Raw genomic sequence first — 18,003 nt, 5'->3', positions numbered from 1 at the left:
GTTTTGTAGCCCATGTTAAATGTCATATGGTCGAATTCTACCTTTGTAAAAGATGGAAAAATTAAATACGAAATCATAACATTTTTAATATAAAATAAATAAATATATCTTTAAGAGGTAATGTCAGATAAACTTATCGGCTTTTCAGATTCTATATAATATATAAAGGTCATAATAATTATAAAATTGAAGTTCATTAAAGTAAATAATTAACCAAATATTTAATTTTTTATTACAACAATCATTCATTAACCAAAAGTTGATATAAGGGTACGTTGCTATGTGTTAAAATATAAATAGGTATACTAGTATTTAGAAGATTGTCATCAGGTCCTTTTATTATTGTATTATTTATTTTATTTATTACAGATTAGAATTAATATAAAGTTAAAACTACTTAAAGCTAAAACACTAGCAACTGAGGACCTCGGCTGGTTTAGCTTTAATATAACCGGTTGCTAAGCCACATCAAGAATGAAGAGAAAACATGAGATATTTGAGCGAATTTCAGCGCCTACCACCAGCCGTGCCAAATCCCACCCTGTGCTTGGCTTATCGCCATTCTGCGCTCACAGCCAGTAGCGCTCTCTCTATCGTTCTCTCTCTTTCTGTCTCGTTGCCAGCTACATTGTCGTAGGTATGGCATGGGTTATGGTTTTGCCACAGCTGCCGGCAAAGTGTTCCCAGCTCTGTTGGCATTTTCGCAATGTAATTTCAGTCTGAATTGGTCGGTCGTTGAGCGCGGAAGTGCTCAGAGTGCGAGTGAGAACGGGCAACGGGCACAGAGCGCGATTTGTTTGAATGGCTGGTACGTTTACGTTCGCGTCCATTTCTATGTGATTGTGTGATTGTGTGTGTCTGTGCGCGTATGTGTGTGTGTGGGTGAAGAATAACAACACCGATATCGAAATAGTGAAGCACAAAGGCCAAGCAAAGAAAGAAACACCAAAACACAACAATAACAACGGTAGCCAAGAGTCAGCGTCAGCGTCAGCGTCTTGTATTTTTTTTTTTTTTTCGTTCCTTTATTTTGGTGAGTTTGAGGTGGAGTTGCTGTTGCTATTGCTTTTCATTCCTCGTGTGCTTGGGTCAGTTTTGTTGCCTTTTTCACGTGAGTGGCGCTGTAAATTAAAGTTACAATTTGCATCAGTGTTAGTTGCTCATGCCGCGATTTAATAAATGTGCAAACAATCCGCCAACTCAAACATCTAGCCCGTACTTAATCTCTGTACGTAAGCGCCGCGTGACTCTCAAATTGCATCCGGTTGATGCTTGGCGTAGTGCGAAGCGAATCGATTTCAACTCACCTAACACAAAGTTGGCAATCTTAAGAGAACTGTGCATAATCTTCCAAACTCCCCACAGTAATGCGTATTAAATATTACTTCTATTTGCGTAAATGCCGACTGCACTATATGAGTGAAGGTGTCTCTATGTGTGGGGTCTGTGTTTTTGTTTCTGTGTGTGTGTATGTGTGTAGGTCCACTGCACGCATTGTGAGTCATCCGCGCTGGTCAATATGCAATCTCAGCACAAATTACTCCAACACATAGAAGTTTATTTTTAACCCTTGGCCCTCTCGAAATTTGTGCCGCATGCGAATTTCGACTAGACGACGCCAGCGACGCTCGTAATGAATTTTAAAAGTGCGCCGCGGCTATAAATACCAAATTTGTCAACAAAAAAAGAGCTCACAATATAATATAAAATAATAATACAAAAAATGATTTAAATGCTGCTCGGGTGCGCTCAGTTGTCAGCAAGTTCATCAAAAGGCAAATGGCAATAAAAATATCATTATGTAAAAACCTTTGCCTTTTACTAATGCCTGTACATAGATGGGCGTATATATATATGTATGTTTATGTGTGTGAGTGTATGTGCGTGTACATCAGTGCCTGTGTTTTTCTGTAAATATGTACTAGTTGAAGCGGGCATACTAAATATATTTAGAGACTCGGCGATCTGGCCGCAGACGCTTACTTTTTGCATTAAATGTCATTAACCTCGAGGAATCGGCGAATCGACGGATCGACGGATCGACGAAACGAGTTCGAATGTTGTCATTCGCATTGAAATGACGTGAATACAAACTTCTCATTTATTCAAATGATAACAATTTTCACGTGACTGACTTGACATGATAATTTGATTTTATGCGCCATTTGCTTTTCCAGTGCCATAAAGCACTTGCTCTAAACGGGTTTGTTATATAAGCCACGAAACCGTTGTAGAACAGAAGAAGAGTTCAACATATATATCATACTTACTTACTGAATATATATATATATGCTTGTAGCTGATGACACACATATAAGTGGAATCTGCAATGGAGCACTTTATTTGTGAGTGTCTCTTGCAGTTGCAGCCATCGAATTGAGTAAACAACAATAAATAAGGTCAGTTTGCACATTATGTGTAAAAGTGATTTGTAATAATAAAAAATCTTTGTTGTCATTCGATAAGCTGCATTCATTGAGCGTGAAGGAAAAGAATGCATGAATGCAGTTAGAAATATAAATCAAGAATGCTAAGCAGGCAGATACCCTGCAACCTAATTCAGGTGTTGTCCGATCATATAAGCAATTACGAAATATTTAACGTATAGTAGTAGTTCTTCTGCTCTACATTAAAAGCATTATAAATCTAGCTTGCATTAAACCTTAGTTTAAGTTTTTCAGTATTCTCCATACTTTCCTCTAATATATGAAGTCTAGTTTGCATTAAAGTTTGTTTAGGTGTTTCAGTATTCTCAATACTTTGTTCTCTTATATGTTTTATAGTGCACTAGTATAAGAGTTCTTTCACTCGATTTGATATACGCCAAGCACTATGATTCATGCAATCATGGAATACTACAGTATATTATGGAAGCTATTGTCGTTCCCTGATATACCCTGTTATACAAAATATATTCATGTTTTTTAATGCCATTCGATACGCTGCATTCATTCAGAATTGAATACCAAATGCAGTTAGTTTATCACATTTAAGCACTGAAATACCCTCTAAGTATTCTGATGCCTCTTCTTAATTCAGTTATGGATATACATGAGATAAAATATATATGCATATATGTATATATATATTGTATGTGTATGACCCAATAGACACAATCTCGATTTATTACCATTGTGTACGAATCTTGTATCAGAGTTCTTCTTCTTCTTCTCGGAACTCGTTCTTTGTTTCATTCGCAAGGAAACGCCAGTTATACAAGAGGCAAGTGAGTCATTTGCTTATCACAGACATATTCATAATACGCTCGCGCCTAGCATACGCATGTTATTTATGTACAAATTAATACCCTAAATACCCACTAATCAGAATTGATCACGCTGGCAAATCGAACACACACGCATTTCGTGATCCAGTTAAGTATATAGCATATCAGATACGCTGCCGCGTAATCAACAGCCAGCTTCAATATATATGATTATTAGTATTATGACTGCGTCAATATTTTGATTTGTTTCTGATTTATGAGTTTGAAAACCAAATAAATAATAATAATGCTAGAAGGGCTGGTTTTCTGTCTTTGTGTACCTCCAATTCCATTCGTAATACAAGTCAACGGATGATGTCATGATCCAGACCTAAAACCAAAAACCCGGCTCACACTCACACTTACACACACACACACGTACACTGAATTTTTTAAAGTGCTGAGCTCAGCTCTTGCTGCTGTCGATGTCGATCATTAGCTCACCGGTTGGCGGAATACCTCTATTTATTTGTTCTCTTTCATACGGAAATTCATCAACTCGCTCTGCTCAGCTATGAGCTCATCTTTGATCACCATTGCGTACACCATTCGCGTTCCTCTCGCCATATGCGTATATACTCAAATTTCCATATACGTACATAAAATACCATTAAATAGAGCTAATATTTAGCGTGACCTAAGCAGTCGTGCTCGGCATTGGCGTACCCTATAACAATAATGATGGCTGTAAAATCATATTTTGGAAAATCTAATGTCTCTATTTCAACTGAAAATCGAGTGTTCAACTGAAATTGGTTTACCAATGAATATAGGGATTTAAATGATGATGCATACGGCATTAAATTAAAATCTATAATTATAAAGACATACATACTTTCAAAGTTTCTATTTTATGTCGTGAATAAAACAACAAACTGGGCATGCGATTCCCACTATTTTTTAATACTTATCCAATAACTACAGGGTATAAATACTGTAACCTTAGCCTTGACTGTAAATCGAACTCTTTGATTCTTACTTAAAAGTTAAACGCATGCGCTTGCCTATTTAATAAATAGAGGGTATCAGAGCTATAGAATGTCGGCGACATCTTACGATTCGAATTCCAGCTCGTCTATTTGCACTGCCAGTAGCTGACCCTCGGTATTGTTGCACCATCAATGGCATCGCCCACACGCGATCTGTCAGTGCTAGACTTGCGTCAATTTCTATCACATATACAGATATGATATATACCCATACATATACCTATATCGACACTTTGGATGAGCTTGGATATACCCTATGGCTGCCTACAATTTGTTAAATTGCTGCAATTAATTTAATCAGCCTGTAACTGTTGCCTTCTGAAATGTTAAATAAAATGCAATGCATGCAGCTCGTTTGTGTGTTCCGCGTTTTTAATGTCGCATGCTTAATTGACTTTTAGCTGGAAATATCGATTTGTTGACTTTCAAATGCATTATTATCGTGGCTGTTGCCATGGTTAGAGACGCCCTAAAAACAACAGGTGCTGTTGGTATTTGCAAGTTATATAAGAGTTATAAATCTTGACTTGTTCGCTTTGATTTTGGATCTCTTTAATAAAATACATAATACATATTTCTATTGTTTCGCTCAGAGACCCTTTCTGCTGGCTACGCCCCAATGAAACACCAGCAACATGTGCATCGATCAAATTCGCGAAGTGTGATAAAGACAACCAAGTGACTTAAAGAACAAAAGCTGAAATCTCAACTGCAATATACACATATATAATAAGCCAATTAGAGACAAGTTGCGAAAATGACAATAACATATACAGGTGAAGTGGCCACATGCCGTGGCTTTGGCTGTTTTCTCAAACTGCTGCTCAGGTAAGTGATCAAAGTTATATATTTGTATAAGATATAATGCATATATATAAATATATACGTAAGCTACTGATTCGTATTCACTGAGCACAACAAGCAAAAGCTAAAAGGCTTTTACGACAGTTTTTGTTGTTTACTTTTCGTTCTTTTATCAATTAAATTGCCCAGATCTTTGATAACCAGCAGAAAAAGAAAGTATTAAATGATTTTATTGGTTAATGCTTTCGGCTATATTTCCTCAGATCAGCACTTAACTTGTTTTGAAAGTTGCTTAGACAAATTGCTAAAATATATATAATTCAGTAATTTTGTGAGTTCCCCTTTCCATGGTAGAAAATTAGTTACAAAGGGTTTAATTAGGTTGATCAAGTTATATAAAGAATTTTATTAATCACCCAACTCGAATCCGAATTGAAAACCAGACGAGCCGTATCAAATCTTCTTTATTATTATTTAGCTCTATCACCAAACTTGAATCATCTGCAGCAAAAGAGTTTGCAAAAGTATTAGCTGACCATTGATTCTGTTGGTCTGTGTAACACGTTCACACGTTTCCATCAGCTTTCCCTTATACACGAAAGCAACAGCTGTTCCATCCAATTCTTTGTTGAGTCGATTTATTAGGCGATCAAGCAAAGTAAGCTTTAGATTACAAGCTTGCAATATGGAATATGTAATGAAATTAAGTATGAAACGAAAGCCAATATTAGCTTAGTTCGGGCAAGGCCGCGTAACACACGCCTTCAAGTTCCCATATCATGCGAAAAACAAGCTATATTCTACGAATTACAGTGCTAAATGCGAAGCGTGTAAAAAATTGCAAGTCCAGTGCTAATTAAAGAACTGACACAGTTCGCTCCAGCTCGGCAATTGAGCTAGTGACAGTCGTCAGGCGACAGCCGACAATTGCAACTAATGCAAATAATAGAATTTTCCATGCACACACAGCGTACAGCGGGTATTAGATTGTAGTTCCGCTGATACCAGCAACAACTCCACCCACACCAGATACCCCCACCACTGCCCCCACCACTGCCCTTGCCACTGATACTATTACTGATACTGATACACATCCCTATTTACATAAACAGTGACTGCTGCAGTGTTATCTTGGCAACATTTGACATCTGTCATGCGTGTAATTTGATTTAGAATTTAATAATTGGCAGCAAGTGCTGCTAGCCATATCTATAAGCATGTATGTATGTAAACCTGTGTATGTACATATATGACACATAGAATCTAGTAGCTGATAGTTCATTTACTTGAATGATCCGCTGATAGTGTCAGCTGGCATTGATTGCCTCTGCTAATCAATGAACCATCCAGCCTAGATCGATGATAAACCAATTTCGCTAATTTAATGCATTATGCACTTGATATATGATTGCAATGAATTAAAAGAAATCAAGCCAATGCTAAATTGCCAAGTTGGTCTTTATTTTAGATTAATTCTTATCTCTTAAAAATAACAAAAAAAATATAGCAAAATTTATCGCAACTTTATATAATTTATAGCAGCTTGTAAACATATACCCTGTAAAGTTTTTTGAACTCAACTCAAAATTGAATTAAATTTATCAGCTAGGACAGACCTTGAAATCTTTGTGGCCAACTGATAAAAGTCAAAAATTTTGTTTGTCATTTGCTTATGATAAATGATTACGTGTTTGCTTTTGGTGTTTTTATCACATAAATATTTGATAAGAATTTACTTTATAATTAGCGGGCTTTTCATTTCAAATGATGGCTGGAACATTTTCAAATTTATATAGTATACATATAGCATATAGATAGACCAATTTTTATGACGTTTTGACGGTGGCATGATTATGGCCCAATATCAGGCCAATGACGTTGACAGCTAAAGGAATATTGGTAAACACATGCCAGACTCTGTGCCGCACATTATTAAAATAGAACCTTACGTTCGATTAGTGGGACCCAATAGGGTCCATAAATGATGGAATTTGAGTAGCGTTACTAAGAATCAACCACTCTGTAGATCTATTTATAAATATGACCTGATATGTTTGTGTTTTCTTGTAGGTGGCGCGGAAGTATTTACAAATTAGTCTGGCTGGATCTGTTGGCCTTCCTCACATTATATTATCTACTTAATCTGGTCTATCGGTTTGCGCTCAACGAGGCCCAGAAAGAGTAAGTGAAGCTTGAATGTTTACACTAGTGCACATACTTATTGTAGTCTATTTGGCATGTAGAACCTTTGAGGCGATCGTCGCCTATTGTAATAGTTATCGTGATCTCATACCGCTGTCTTTTGTGCTGGGTTTCTATGTATCCATTGTGATGACTCGCTGGTGGAATCAGTACACTTCCATCCCCTGGCCGGATCCCATCGCCGTCTTCGTCAGCTCCAATGTGCACGGCCAGGACGAGCGTGGTCGAGTCATGCGTCGCACGATCATGCGCTATGTGTGCCTCTGCCTCACCATGGTGCTGGCCAATGTGTCGCCGCGCGTCAAGAAACGATTCCCCGGCCTCAACAATCTGGTGGAGGCGGGCCTGCTCAACGAGAACGAGCGCACCATCATTGAGACGATGAACAAATCATTTCCCAGGCCCTCCAAGCACTGGCTGCCCATTGTCTGGGCGGCGAGCATCATTACGCGAGCAAGGAAGGAGGTAATAATAGCAAGGATAACATTATGAGATGTGTTAATTTATAAATATTATATATCTATGCATGCATATGTAGGGCCGCATAAGGGACGATTTTGCTGTGAAGACGATCATCGATGAGCTGAACAAGTTCCGAGGACAGTGCGGATTACTGATTAGCTATGATACGATCAGTGTGCCCCTGGTTTACACCCAGGTAGTTACGCTAGCCGTATACTCATATTTCCTTACCTGCTGCATGGGTCAGCAGTGGACAGATGGCAAAGTCGTCGGCGGCAGCAGCTACCTGAACAAGGTGGATTTGTATTTCCCAGTGTTCACCACGCTGCAGTTCTTCTTCTACATGGGGTGGCTGAAGGTGGCCGAGTCCCTGATCAATCCCTTTGGCGAGGACGACGACGACTTTGAGGTAGATCGATCTTCTGAGGTGTTCAATCATGTGATAACTGATCTAATCCTTAGGTCAATTGGATGGTGGATCGCAATTTGCAAGTTTCGTATTTAATTGTAGATGAAATGCACCATGATCATCCGGAGCTACTGAAGGATCAGTACTGGGACGAGGTGTTTCCCAATGAGCTGCCGTACACCATCGCTGCGGAACGCTTCCGTGAGAATCATCCGGAGCCCTCGACTGCCAAAATCGATGTGCCCAAGAATGCGGCCATGCCCTCGGGCATATCATCTGTGCGAATCGATGAAATGGTTGGTAACAATGGCAACGTCGCCTCTGGGTCGAAGCAGACTGCCACTGAGCAGCCGTCGCAAGGGGCAACCAATCAGTCAGTTACTTATGACCTTTCCAAGGCTGCGCCAGACGAGGAGGTTAGAATCAAAACGTTGGCAGCATTCACTAGCGATTCGAAGTATTGGCACCAACTAATCGGCTATCTTAACTAAATGTACATTCATGGCGTGGCGGATAACTCAATTTAAAACAAACAAACAAAACAAAAAACAAACAAAATAACCAAAACAATAATCAAATTTGAAAGTATTTTCTAACCATCTTCTGTAATGACCTGAAATATGTATTTCATATGGGATTCAAGTCGATCATTGGCATTTCAAATCACAACGGTGTTTGGTAGTTATAGCTAAGACCTACTTAAGAGTTGAAAGATATACGATTGAAAGCTCTATGGAAATGAACAGTGGATTCTATGAATACTGAAATATTTTGTTATATGGCTATCAAAGTTGTGAAGACGAAACCTGCTATAGGACAGATTCAGATTCATATGGAGTCCACTGAGCATTATCACTAACCTAGTTGTAACTCTATTGTGGTGTTTGTGTGATTGTTCTATAAACTATAAGACTGCATACTAACTTTTGATTCTAACAATAATATGTTTGCCTACAGCCTCTAACTGCACTACGCTCTGCACGGCTTTCGGTTGCTTCAGTGCACCCCAGAAAGAAATTTGCACCAAATTGGTTTCAAGTAACCTATGCTCTATTTAAATTCTCCCTCTCTTTCTCTCTTGCTCTCTCTCTCCCTTCCACTCACTGATTACTTTCGACTAATCCACCCTTTCCCCGTTTCCAACGGTAAACGCAGGCGGACGATGCCAGCGGCATACACTTCTCTGCAGGCAATGGCAAATCGCGCCTGGGACTCGGCTCCTCGCCCAGCCTGGTTAGTGTATCGGGTACGCTGTCGCGGGTGAACACTGTAGCCTCGGCACTGAAACGCCTGCTCAGTCGGGACGAAAGCCGTCCGAACTCCGCTACGCCCAGCGACGATCCGGGCAAGTACCGTTTCCCGAACAGCGCCAGCACAGCCAGCTTGACAGGAGCCAACGTTGGCTCCTCGACTGTGAAGCCGGCAGCGGGCAGCATGCGCATCACCCAACAGGTCATCGAGGAAGTGGACGAGCAGGCAACCATCACTTCCACACGCCCCCACGATCCACGTCCGAATGTCAAAGACATTTTCTCGTCCACCAACGGCGACCCACTGCATCAGCCAGGCAGCCAGCCGCTGCAACCGCCACCGCCTGCAAGTAGACCCGGCGAGCTGCCGGCGCGCTCCCAGCCAATGGACATACCCAGACGCTCGCCTCAATACGAGCGTGCTTACTCCCAGTATGAGCCGACGACATCGCTCTTCCCGCCCGGCGGCGTGGACGCATTGCTGAGCACCTCGGCGCCGGCTGGAGACGGTCCCTCGCTCTTGGCAGGAGACACGGCGCCCAGCTCGCCGCAGGGTGACAGCAGCAAATCCCTGTTTGAGCCGAACAGGGTTGCCAGCCGCGAGACAGGTAAGTGGTCGGCCCTCGTGCCATGGAATGATGCCCACAAAGCCTTCATTCTCCTGCTTTTGATATTCATATTTAACATTGATCTTCATCTATTCACATCCATACACACACACACACACACACACACATCTCGATCTTTCGACTGTTAATACTTAAAGCGAGTGAGAGACCCGATGCACCACAGTACTTCCGGTGGTTCGTGACGCCCGGTAAAGTTCAAGCATTGGCCAAACTAAGTTTATTTCGTTCCTTAGCCTATTCTTCCGCATATTTGTTGCCAGTCCAAAATTGATTCTTGTTGTACATTTGGTATCGTCTATTATTTTCAGCTGTCTAAATCACAAATTATTATTATTAATATTATTTTCGTTGTTTTTATTTATTTTTTTATTATAAATTTGTAGACTTTTTAACTAGAATTACTAACCATAATTTGCATCCGTAGTTTGTATTGTGTTGCATAAGACTCGATTTTGATTCTTCGATTTTAGGTTGTCGAAAAGGTAAAACTTTCCTTACCGTAAAATTTATATTTAGATTTTGCCTAGCCGTATTCCCTCTAGCCGTTGCACGTCTTACTTAACCCTCATTAATCCCTGAGGATGTTTGTTCCACTTGACGCTAATACCAATCTCTGTCCTTGCAGTCGAAAATCTCGACGTCAAAGCATCGGCCGATGTTTTGGCCAATCCAGCTGCCGAGCCCCCGCCAGACACTGGCGATGACTTCGAAAAACTACGAGCTGCTCGCGAAAAGGAGAAGCTGGTGCGCCAGCAAATGAACTTGGCGCGGACGATTAGCACCGCCCCGGGCGTGGATGCCTCCGGAGTGCCAGTTGTGGTGCCAGTGGCACTAGTGGCACCACCCGCGGCTCAGCCGGCCGCCCCAACCCCGCTGAGAACAGTGCCCTCCAATGCTGACTTGCTCGCCGGCACTGATCCAGTGACCAACTCGACCATCAAGTCCGAGGATGCCACCACAGGAAGTTGAACTGACAGTTAGAGTTTTACATTTGGGCGTACTACATAGGGAGTACGCCGTCTGTGCTGTATACTTTTTCAAACTACCCTTAAGTTGATTAATTAGCGTTAGTTAATTTATCTAAGCTGCTAAACTTAATACCTTAACAAGCACAATGATACAAAAAAAAAAAAAAAAAAAAAAACAAACAAATAAGCAGAGATAGAAACATATTAAGAATGCTCATAACGTTAAAACGATCTTGAGTGAAAGTGGACCCATTTAGCGCAGTTAATATAATATAAATATTATTTATCAATTAAGTCAACAGTGATTTGAATCTACACAATAATATAAGTTTTTCTAAAAGGCCAATCAATTGTGTTTTATTGATAATTAAAGTCGAATTGAGACTACCTTGATATCACTGATGCAAGCAGCTGATATTCAATCAATCGGTTCGTGAGTCATTTTCATATACTTACAGTGGATCTTCGGTTAACGAACGCCTCTGATAAAAATCACGTTTTTTGGGAAAAATAAGTTTCGCTTAACGAACAATGTAACGCATGACGACCACAAAAATTTTGGAAAACATTCCTTGTATGAAAAATATTTGTCGATGTTAAGCAACGACACATATAGTGTTTTCCATTAATCGTTTTAGCACATTGCATGTAATTAAGATGCAAAATTTGTGGTTTCGGTTAACGAACAAGATGCAGGAACGACTGTGTTCGTCAACCGAGGGTCCACTGTATGTTGCCCATACTATTGGAAATCGAGTTATATACAAAGTTAACGATTGCTGTTCATGAGACTTTTAAGAACGATTATGTCATCCAAAGGTATCCTAAAGCGTAAATTTATATTTTTTAGTTTTTTTGTTTAGAAAGAGATGAACAGATGGGTAATATACGTAATTCGACATTATATTTTACATGTGCTAAACTTTCATTTTTCAGTTATTTAATTATGGGACTTAGCTTGAGAATTAGTTTCAGTGAACAAAACACAAATCAACAATTCCGAAATTCATAATATAAAATAAAAATGAATTTAAGGTATTCTGTCTTTCTTCATAACCGCCATAATAAAATTCTTGGATTATTTGTGGAGGCAACAAACTGATGTTGATGTGTGATCAACTAAGGTCTTTAAAATTTTCGATAAATTTGAGATTATCTAGGAGTCACAAAGACGCACGTTGCGTAAAATAACAGAAGTATTTCAAGATTGTATGAGCTGAGTTTTGGTCTTAAGAATTTGCAGTAAATGGCAGTATTTTAAGATGAAATAATGCGAATTTATTTGAGATATGCATTGCACTAAGTTAGTCGAACGCATGCATGAAATGCACAAAACAATTAATTTCATTTATACGATATTTAAATTGTATTCATTTCCTAACTTTTACAATCCGTATAAAAAAAAAAAAGAAGTTAATAAATATAAGTGATCCACGCTCGAACTTATGATTCAACTTATAAAAACGTACGTACATATAAGAAGCTCCAAATAGCATCGTCTCACATCACTTAAAAAGATTACATACAACACTTGATATAAATTATATATCTAATGATATTTAATATAGTTTTAGATACTAAGTCAATACAACTAATAGAAATTAACATAAACGCCAAAAGCGTTCAAGGGCAAATCATCAAGTTGGTTGGGACAGTGCGTAGACAGGATTATCAGTTGGCTCATTAAATGTGTGTGCTAGCAGAGCAAGCTAATAGCGTGTCACCTGGCCGCCATAGCGGTCCTGTGCCGGGCGACTACCTCCGTACATTCCACCAGCTCCGCTGTTGCCTTGGTAGCCACTGGAGCGTTCGTTGTAGCTGCGATCAAAACGGCTCTGTGTCTGCATTGGACGCCAGTTGTCATCGATGGTGGCTGACTTTTGCCACGAATTGTTGCCATGCATGTTTGATGACATTCCATTGTTGCTGTAAGATTTCAATGGGCCCCCGCCACCTCCCAAATGAGCGCTGCTACTGCCGCCACTGGATGGTGCCCATATGTTAACGTTGTTCGAGTTGCTGCCATAACCACTGGTTGCTCCACTGCTGGTTGAGTTATCATAACGTTTGTTGCTACTAAAAGCGACAAAAGTCCCGTTTTAGAGTGTCTTCAATTTAGGAAAGTTCATTTATTCATTTACTCACTGTGACATGTCGTCGACGCCGCCACGTCTGTAGTTAGAGGTGTTGGTGCGGTCGGCATCGTTATAGCGACCACTCCCACCACCGGTTCCTCCACTTGTGTTGTTCTTGTGACCGTATGAGGCGGTAACGTTGCTAGTGTTATTCTTGTGCACATATGAGCCGGCACCGCCGCCCGTGTTGCTCTTGTGAACATATGAACTGCTCGAGCCACCGGTGCTAACACCACCTGATGAGACCGGCAAGTGGCGAACCTCAACGTCGCGTTTGTAATCATCACGCTTGCTGGTGGTGGACGACGAGTAATCATGCTTGGAGCTTGTGCCATAATCATTGCCAGAGCGCTTACTAGGCACTGCAGCGTATTCATCGATAGCACCACGCTTGGTACCAGTGGAGCTGCCGTATTCGCTACGTTTGTTTGAGGAATATTCAATTCGCTTGGAGCTCGAATAGTCATCAAGTCCACGCTTGGAGGTCGACGAGGTGCCATAATCATCATGCTTCTTGTCATAAGTACTAGTGCTGCCAAAAACAAATTCGGATTAATGCCAATCTACAATGCGAATCTTTGAAACGTACTTGCGTGAGCTAACCAAAGATGTGTCAAAACGTGGCGGTGGTGGAGCATCAAAGACCGCGGAGCGCTTGCGGTCGGGGACATCGGTGTAGCGATCATCAGAGCGCTTGCTTAGCGAACGCTTAACGGGATCATCACGTGATTCCATAATCCTGGAGTGCCAAGTGGGGAAAGATGAAAAGAGTAAAGTATAATATATTAGCAATATTTCAAAGGAATGCAGGTCAGATCGTCACATAAATATAAATAGAGTTTAGACTAGGATGCAGTTCGTTTGCAGTTGCATAAACATACATGAATGCAAAAGCATTTGCCTAGACTGCCCGGCAGTTTTGTTGAGGTTGAAGAAACAACGTGGCTGCTGCAACTTAACACACTTAGCTTAATTTACAAGGCCAAATGCCCTTTGAGAATATGTAAAAATAAATATGGTGTTTGTTGTTTTCTTTTTTTTTTTTTTATATAGCATTGTGTGTGCAACGCTGTTACGTTTATCATACTTCATCTGTTGACGCTTCAATTCAAGGCGCTCCAGCTCGATTTTCTCACGCTCCAGCTTCTGACGCTCCCGCTCCATACGCAGCAGTTCAGCCTTCTCGCGCTCAAGGCGCTCCCGCTCGATAGCCAGCTTGCGTCTTTCTTCGGCCAGGCGCTCCTCTTCAATGCGCTGGCGTTCACGTGCTTCGCGACGACGTCGCTCCTCCTCGCGCAGCTCACGCTCGCGTTCACGCAGGCGCTGGCGTTCCCGCTCCTCACGAATCTTCTGATAGGACAGCATTTCGCGTTGGCGTCGCTCACGCTCACGCTCACGCTGACGTTGCTGGATCTCACGGTCATCTCGAGGTTGGCGTGCCGAACGACGCTCGTGGGACTCATCACGGTGCTGAGACTTGTGACCCGTTCCAGAGCGGTGATCACGCTCGTGGCGCCTATCACTGCCCGTTGTCGACTTATCCTTGTCATCACGTGATGGCTTGCCGTTGCGGTCCTTGTCTTTGCCGTCGCGCTTGTTGCTAGATTCCCCACCTGCGTTCTTGCCATCCCCATTGGCGTCGCCACCCTTCTTGTCATCGCCCCCGTTTCCCTTGCCGCCTGACTTCTTATCATCATCCTTCTTCTTCGAGTCATTGCTGGACTTGCTGTTCGTCTTGTTATTACCCTTATTGCCAACGTCTTTGGATGAGCTTGCGCTGCCGCCGATTTCATTCTTGGTGCGCTCGACTGATATAATTCGACCGTGCAGCTCCGTACGATGCAGATTATCAATGCAGCGCGAGGCATCTCCGGACGAAGACATGGTTACGTAGCCGTAACAGCGTGTGCCAGGAGTGCGAGTGTTGGTGACCACCTTTGCTCCAATCACCTTGCCGAACTTCGAGAAAATGGCCTTCAAGTCGCTGGCGCGTGTTAAAGTAGACAAACCGGATACCCAGAGATTGCGTGACAGCAAAGCCTGCTTGCCAGCAGCACTGGACGAGGCACCAGCTGCGCCTGCACCTCCGGCCGATCCCGACTTGCTGTTGGCAGCGGCACCTGATGATGCCGATGCTGCACCTGCTGCTGTTGTCGATGTTTTCTCTGCAAGTTCCATGTAAATAATAACAATATTGGAAGAGAGTTATGGTCAGAGCTGTGAGTGGCTGGAAAACTGTTTTGGTATTTGGTATTGTTTTTTATCATTGATCGTTAAGGGAAGCACTTTAAACGTACACTTTGTAGCTGCTGCTGTTTGCTGTTGTATTGTAAATTATTGTCATAACGAACCTGAATCTGACTACATTATAAGTATATCGTGAGAAACTGCGCACTACGAAAGCTAAGAGAGTGTGAATTTGATTGGGTTGCTGCTCATGATTCCACTGTAGCTGCGCTATCGCTCTCAAAGAAGGATGCCATGCAGAAGGGCCGCCAAATTCATCGCGCTGTCGTAGCCATCGTGAACGTGAAGAGCTTGCCAGTTGACGGGTGTGATACGTGCTCCTCAGATCGACGCTACTCGTTGGCTCATCGTTTAAGAAGCTGCTGTAGGTCCACTAGAAGGCAAAGGTATTCACCGTCAACATGTTATAGATGGTATGCTGGGAAAAGCAGTCCACATTACAGGTCGATTAAAAAGCGCCGTGCAGGACTCGCCAAGTAAATTGAAGAACATCGACGTATTTGCCAAATTTACAGTCGTTTAATATGCGAAATATCTCTTCTCCGGAGGAATTCACCTGCTGCTTCTCTTCGAAGAATTTGCGTAAATCGATGGAGTGCTGCAAATCCAGAAAAGCATTCAGAAGCCTCGCGTCCAGCATGATCACATGTTCGTCAGGGCGATTTCTCTGTGTTACGTCTTACGTGATCTGTGTCTAGATCAGATGGGATCCCTCCAAGTTGAATTGATGTGCAGTACATTACGTCCATTCCACTCCCAACCAAATTCACACTCTCTTACACACTGTCTTACAAGTGTGCCGCATCTGGTGTTTTTTATCGCAAGCTTTTTTTTTACTTAGTTCATGCGTGGCCTAACCAACTTATATGTATAACCTTTCAAGCACACTGATCTTCCTGACGCAAAAGTAACATAAATTACCTTTATCGTCTTTTTGGTTCGACGATTTGGAAACCGATTTTGGGTCGCTATGTGGTCCAAAATATATATTGAAAGTAAAGTGAAAAGAAATTTAAAGTGAGATTAGTAACTAGAATTGTGATAAATTATAGACATGATTTAAGCTAAGCCGGCAGTTTGTATAAACCAACCTAGAATCCTTTTTATCAGTGGATTTGTCATCCTTCTTCTTTGAACGAGCGCTCTCATCATCCTTGTGAATCTTTTTATCACCGTCCTTAGCAGCTGCACCCAATTTATCAGTTTTATTTGCCGGTTTTACTGAAAATCATCATCAGTTAAATTCTTTTATCAATAAATCTGACAAGATAGTCCCCTATATTATTAAAATTAAATCTATCCTATTTGGGTTATGATGCAATTTGAATAATGTAAATTATTTTTGTAGTTCAGCCCACAATTGCAAGAAATGTGTTCAGACTACAAGATCTGAAAAGCGGCATTGACACACTTAAAACCTAATTTAGCCAGTTTAGTATAGACGCAGTGCTCATGACATGTGTATATAGTATAGTTATGATACGTGTACATGCATTTAACATTCGGGCAGACGAAGTAGGCGTGCTTACCCGACTTAATAGATTTATCGTCAGGGGCCTGAAATGATCAAATTCATTTAGAAGGCGGCCAATGATAATATTTTGATATAAATTACCTCATCGTGTAAAAGTTTCTGTTCTTCCTCACCAATTGTCAAATTAATGGACTCGTCATTATCCATGTTTACAGTGTCGCCTGTATTCTCCTCTTGCATCTCCTCGTCGCCTGCAGGCTCACCTTCGCCCTCTTCGGCTGCTTCCCCTTCATTCGCATCTTCAGTGCCATTCTTTGACTCATCGAAAGCCTCTGCCCCCTCTTCTTCGTCGTCATCTAATATAACGCATACATCGTCGACATCGCCAACTTGGTCTATTTCGTGACCGTCCTCGTCGGCATGATGAGCACTATCTTCCCCATCCCCGTTTCCATCGAATTCATTACCCTCTACCTGGGGTTCCTCCTCGGTATCAACTGGCTCCTCCTTGATTATAACCTGGCTTGTGGATTCATTCATTGGTACCGGTGTGGGCTTCTTTGGCTTAGCAGCCGCTTCAATCAAATGTGTGTTTGGGTCGACGCCCTCCTCTTTTAGTGCCTACAATTTTACACACTGTTGTAGTGGTACCAATTACTTTTTTTTTAAGTCTAGCTACTACGTACCCTTTCAAGACGTTCGATTAGCACTGCCTTTGGACCCACAGTTTCCAGCTTGCGCTTTTCAAGCTCATCTTTTAAATCGCAGACTCGCAACTCGCTAATTTTCTTGCCGATTTCGGGCATTTTAATTAATTCTTATGCACAATTATAACACAATAACCGGTATGTATGAAAAATTCTCTTAAAGTAGAAATAATTTTAGAAAATTTTCTCGACTCTACAATGTGTGCTGGTCCGTATGCCAACTGAGAATCTTTCACAATTTTTCCTATAATCAAAATGGCGACATAAGAAAAATCTACCAGGAATCAAATATCGATAGGCGAGGGCTACTCAACTATTGTTAGATAGTCAGGGATAGTTCGATTTTTTAGCGTCCATTCATTTATGGTACATAATATTTATTGAATTAATTTTATAAGTTGAATATTATATATATTATATATATATATATTTATATATTAGCTTAATGAAAGCCTTTCGAAA

General features: G+C 41.2%; 2 protein-coding genes across 16 annotated transcripts; one reads left to right on the top strand and one right to left on the bottom strand.

Moving 5' to 3' along the window:
• The first annotated feature begins 647 nt into the window (after positions 1-647).
• Positions 648-11,324, top strand: Best1 (bestrophin 1). 14 transcript variants are annotated; one of them, XM_089467626.1, is made up of 10 exons: positions 706-1,033; positions 4,848-5,082; positions 7,129-7,239; positions 7,302-7,725; positions 7,799-8,131; positions 8,185-8,547; positions 9,089-9,169; positions 9,287-9,989; positions 10,148-10,198; positions 10,636-11,324. In XM_089467626.1, the coding sequence occupies exons 2-10, from the start codon at positions 5,012-5,014 to the stop codon at positions 10,977-10,979; spliced, it is 2,481 nt and encodes an 826-aa protein (XP_089323752.1). In that variant the 5' UTR covers positions 706-1,033; positions 4,848-5,011; the 3' UTR covers positions 10,980-11,324. The 14 variants fall into 14 exon arrangements, with proteins under 14 accessions (XP_017855676.1, XP_017855674.1, XP_017855677.1 ...); XM_089467257.1 differs by lacking the exon at positions 9,089-9,169 and adding an exon at positions 2,300-2,399 and having other exon boundaries at positions 718-808; XM_089467462.1 differs by lacking the exon at positions 9,089-9,169 and adding an exon at positions 3,202-3,222 and having other exon boundaries at positions 726-808.
• Positions 11,325-12,515: 1,191 nt separating this feature from the next.
• Saf-B (Scaffold attachment factor B) lies at positions 12,516-17,814 on the bottom strand. 2 transcript variants are annotated; one of them, XM_018000367.2, is made up of 9 exons: positions 17,521-17,814; positions 16,976-17,455; positions 16,890-16,917; positions 16,452-16,581; positions 16,282-16,328; positions 14,201-15,278; positions 13,703-13,852; positions 13,124-13,645; positions 12,516-13,051 (listed from the first exon to the last, which is right to left on the bottom strand). In XM_018000367.2, exons 1-9 carry the CDS (start codon positions 17,638-17,640, stop codon positions 12,688-12,690), a joined length of 2,919 nt encoding a protein of 972 aa, XP_017855856.1. In that variant the 5' UTR covers positions 17,641-17,814; the 3' UTR covers positions 12,516-12,687. The 2 variants fall into 2 exon arrangements, with proteins under 2 accessions (XP_017855856.1, XP_017855855.1); XM_018000366.2 differs by having other exon boundaries at positions 12,516-13,054; positions 17,521-17,812.
• Positions 17,815-18,003: the final 189 nt, after the last annotated feature.

This window comes from Drosophila arizonae, chromosome 2 (assembly GCF_054131065.1).
Source record: "Drosophila arizonae isolate 15081-1271.41 chromosome 2, UAZ_ARI_1.0, whole genome shotgun sequence".
NCBI classification, from domain to species: Eukaryota; Metazoa; Arthropoda; class Insecta; order Diptera; family Drosophilidae; genus Drosophila; species Drosophila arizonae.
This window is presented reverse-complemented; position numbering and strand designations above follow the sequence as displayed.

Bases quoted from the DNA above. Each gene is read 5' to 3' on its own strand.
- Best1 (XM_089467626.1), top strand. From the start codon at position 5,012: ATGACAATAACATATACAGGTGAAGTGGCCACATGCCGTGGCTTTGGC. The intron at 7,240-7,301 runs GTAAGTGAAGCT...TTTGGCATGTAG, and splicing joins CTCAACGAGGCCCAGAAAGA to AACCTTTGAGGCGATCGTCG. The intron at 8,548-9,088 runs GTTAGAATCAAA...GTTTGCCTACAG, and splicing joins AGGCTGCGCCAGACGAGGAG to CCTCTAACTGCACTACGCTC.
- Saf-B (XM_018000366.2), bottom strand. From the start codon at position 17,640: ATGCCCGAAATCGGCAAGAAAATTAGCGAGTTGCGAGTCTGCGATTTA. The intron at 17,456-17,520 runs GTACGTAGTAGC...GTAAAATTGTAG, and splicing joins TAATCGAACGTCTTGAAAGG to GCACTAAAAGAGGAGGGCGT. The intron at 16,918-16,975 runs GTAATTTATATC...TGATCATTTCAG, and splicing joins AGAAACTTTTACACGATGAG to GCCCCTGACGATAAATCTAT.